This window comes from Pinus tabuliformis, chromosome 7 (assembly GCF_031772625.1).
Source record: "Pinus tabuliformis cultivar Carrire ecotype Pingquan chromosome 7, CPIR1, whole genome shotgun sequence".
Classification (NCBI taxonomy): Eukaryota; Viridiplantae; Streptophyta; class Pinopsida; order Pinales; family Pinaceae; genus Pinus; species Pinus tabuliformis.
In genome coordinates this window covers 1,947,655,547-1,947,659,679 of record NC_142293.1, presented here as the reverse complement: position 1 = coordinate 1,947,659,679, position 4,133 = coordinate 1,947,655,547, and the positions used below count along the sequence as shown (strand labels likewise).

Below are 4,133 nucleotides of genomic sequence, written 5' to 3'. Positions count from 1 at the left end.
GGATTCCAATTAAAGTCTCCAAGAACAAACCTTTGAGCTTTATTTTTTTAATGTACATTTTCTCATGTTTACAAGGAAACATGCGTGGAATCCAATTAAACTCTCAAAAATATCCTCGAGAGGTAAGAAGGCACTTAGGAAATTAATAAGTCCCTGAAGGGACTAATTACTTATTGTTTTCATAAGTCATGGAATTGATATTCTCGTAGTTTTTAGTGATGATTTAACTAATATTTCACCTTAAAGATGGTTTTAGAATTTTCTTTTGAATGGTGAATGGTTAGGTTTTTTCTATAATCAGAAATTTGTCATGAAAAGCATGAAATACTTTTATATCATCTTAGATCTATCCTAACTCTAAAATGTCCTTTCACTCTAAAAGAGAGTTGCATCTCAAAATATTTGGTCCCTCTTAGGTAGTTGGTAGTTGGAATTAAGATGGATTCAAGTTGGTTTTATTATTTATTATAATTAATTATAATTATAATTTAATTATTTTAAATATTTTTTTTATAAATGTCGTTGGAATCTGTAACATGATAGTTTTAGTACTAGTGTGTCACGGGTTGATACTCATAGGGATCAAATCTTTTTTCACTCTAGAAGATGTCTACATCTCAAGGGATTTGATCTCTCGCAAGTTAAGATGGATCTAGATTGATTTTATTATTAATTATAATTTTAGATATTAATTTTAAATTATTAGTTTTATTTTAAATGGTTCTAAACCGTTATCCTAAAAAATTGACGTGATTTATTTGGAAGAGACTTGGTATTCAATAAAATAATTATATATCTAAGCGTGTCTATTTTGGAATATTGATTATTAAATTTTAATTTAATTATAAAAAATTAATAGATAGATAGTACGGATTTAAGTTCTATGGACATTCCATAGAAATATTTTACTCAGATAAATGGTTGAGATTTAGCTCAAAAATAGTATTTTATTTTGTGTTTCAATGTAATTATAAAAAGGTTAAGCAAAGTCTTTCTGTAGAAATCACATAAGAGAAATTTTTGGATCACAGAAGTTTGAATACATAATTAAAAAAAAGTTGTAAAATAAAATTAAAATAAAATTTATATAGAATATTTTGATTGTAAAATGAGCTATGGTTTTATGGACATGTAGCGTTGATAAGTTATGGTATTGGTGCATGGTATTGTAAGAAAATCTATTTATAAGTTAACAAATTTCATAGTAAAGTGGAGGGTGAATCTCCATAGTTAAAAACCAACTATTTAATTTAGGCCTAGTCTAAGTTATAGACAAAATAGTCCCTTTCAAGGGAATTGAGCAATATAATTTCAAGCAAGATTGTGATTTTTTGGTTTTTAATATACATTTTTGAATGCTTAATTAATTCAACACCTTGAAAAACCACTGGGGCACTCCAATTTTGTAAATTAAACATCCTAAACTCAATTTTTTTAAATATCTACTAAATTTTAATTAAAACTAATAAAAAAACTACCTTGAAAAAAGAAATAAAATTATACCTTTAATTGATATAACTACACTAATATATTAATAACTAATTTAAAAAACTATTAACTTAAAAAAATTACCTTTAAAAAAGCTCACTTAATAACCTTTGGAAAAAATTAAAACAAATATGAATGCAAAATGACATATTCAAATTCCCTTATTACTTAGTGGCATGGACATGGGCATCTTACCTAAAATTATAATAAAAACACTTAGAATTGGTGTCAAAGTGCTAGCATACGTTTATCTCATATTATAATAATAATAATAACAATCGGAATCGGAATAAAATTAATAAAAATCCAATCCGATTATCCATTTGAAAATTACTTTCAATATATATATTATCAACAATGGTAAAAGACCAGAAATCCAGCTCACACTTCAAAGATTATTTCACCAAACAAATAAAGCTAGATTACTTTTTATAATTTATGCCGTAAAGAGCGGGCGGACCGTTATATCAGGGGATCGTTTTGTGGACTTGTATGGTTTTATATAACTCGTGCGGGAGGGCTGGATCCTAAAAGTGGAGCGCACTGAGGAGAGCTGTGGAGGGCCTGCGATTTTTTTTTTTCGCGGAGAGCTGTGAAGGGTCTGAGATTTTTTTCGCTGGAGAAAGAAATATTTTAACCATGGAAGCAGAAATCTGGCAAAGGCTCCCAGAGGTGTTGTTGCATATGATTTTAGCGAAGCTTCCCATTAGGGTTCTGGGCAAAATGAGGGCTGTGTGCAAACAGTGGAAAGATCTACTGTCTTCTCGTGATGCCTTCGAAGGGCTTGTTCCAAAATGGTCGCTTTGTTGCACCCCGGGGTTTCTGATTCAGATCCATTGGGATACCAAAGATGACGTGGAATTTTGGGTTATAGAAGGATGCAGTACTGGTTCACACATTTACAAAGTGCCTTTGCTCAATTGCATCGTTTTGAATAGTTGCAAGAACATCGTGTGTTGTCATGAACGAGGGGATCGGTTGGCTCTTTCCATAGGAATTCCTGGTACCACCAATTGGAGACACCTACCTCGTCCTCCTATACCTGCCTGCTTCTTCGACCACTTCAAGCACTTCAATGGAATGGTTTTCGACTCTTCCACAAGGCGTTGCACTGTCCTTCTAGGTTGTTCTTTGTTGAACCTTACATCAAACAACAACCAACGAGGTCAAGGTGTTAATAGAAGAATGATGGAGATGTGTATTTATGATTCAGAATCCAACGCGTGGACTCAACATTCCACCATGGTCCCAGATCATCTCTGTCCTTTTGGTAAGGGTATTTTTTGTCAAGGAAAATTTTACTGGGCGGCTGTCACGCTGGATTCCCGTATCTTCATTGCAGCCTTTAATATTGCTGACGGAATCTGGACAGAATTCCCAGTGCCCCAGGGATGGCGCATGATTTATCCAGAAGATTTTGCTGAATATGATGGGCATTTCATGCTAGTGGATAGACGGGATGCTGATTTTATTCGCATGTGGAAGTTGAATGAAGCGGGAGAATATGAAATATGGTGTGAGTTTCGCGTCAGTGGTTTGTCAAAAGAATACTTTCCGTCATTTCCTATGGTGACCGTGAACAACAGTGGGTTTATCGTGGTAGTTGATTGCAGATTAAATATGTCGATATTCAGCTCTACCGGAAATTCGATCGTCCATAGATTGGAATTACCAGGACATAGCAAGTCTCGAGCACGGTCAGTTCGAGGGTTTGCATCAGCTTTCGAATCTTCCAACCTGATGTGGCCTTAGTAAATCTTCTCAAACACCAGTTCGAGGGTTTGAATCAGCTGATGTGGCCTTAGTAATTCTTTTGGAGGATAACAATTACTTTGTTCAAATATAGCGATTAGGGTTCACCCCAAAACAGAGAATAAGTGATAGTGGAATTCAATTAGAGAGGTTTATTTTCTGTGGTTCACTGTGAAGAATGATTTGCAAGTATTTTGATAGTTAAATAAATTTGGATGGAATAAGAATGGTTAAATAAATTTTGATTGGATAGTAACTGAGTTAATTCTGATATTGATAGGAATATAGGAATAGTGATTAATTTGGGTTGCAATAATTTGGATTGCAAAGGATAATCTGCAGATATATTTATTGTTAAATAAATTTAAATTTAGATTGGATAGTTATTGTTAAATAATTTTGGATTTGATAGGAATAGTGATTGAGAAATGAATTCTTATAATGATAGCAATATTGATTGATTCAGATTGAATAGAAACACTGATTGAGTCATTAATTCTTTGGTATTTGAGATGTAATTTTTTATATTGAACTCCAGTTTTGAGACTTTTTATTCAAATTATTAAATTTTACTGACAATTTTCTGGCTGCCATACTAATAAATTTAATGCATTTTGACTTTTATTATTTTTAGAAATAAAATAAAATAATATAATATATCAATTTTTTAAGATGAATAATTTCAATTTTTTTGTTTAATCAGAATATGAATTCAAATGAGAATGAGATAACTATAGTTACAACTTTACTTCTCTTTAACTAGAACTCAACCTTTTTAACTCTACAAACTCTCTCCAAAACATGTCACCTGTCACTCTAATCACTTTTCTCCACATCTCTAGCAAATGATATCACACCAGAAACATTTGGAGACCAGACTATGCATTCAATCG

The 4,133-nt window shown here is 32.1% G+C and overlaps 1 protein-coding gene across 1 annotated transcript; it reads left to right on the top strand.

Moving 5' to 3' along the window:
• The first annotated feature begins 2,127 nt into the window (after positions 1-2,127).
• Positions 2,128-3,240, top strand: LOC149256267 (F-box protein At5g49610-like). The gene has a single exon (XM_089455288.1). It carries the CDS (start codon positions 2,128-2,130, stop codon positions 3,238-3,240), a length of 1,113 nt encoding a protein of 370 aa, XP_089311414.1.
• The last annotated feature ends 893 nt before the right edge of the window (positions 3,241-4,133 follow it).

What these genes read in the sequence shown, in the direction of transcription:
- LOC149256267 (XM_089455288.1), top strand. Translation starts at nt 2,128, where the DNA reads ATGGAAGCAGAAATCTGGCAAAGGCTCCCAGAGGTGTTGTTGCATATG.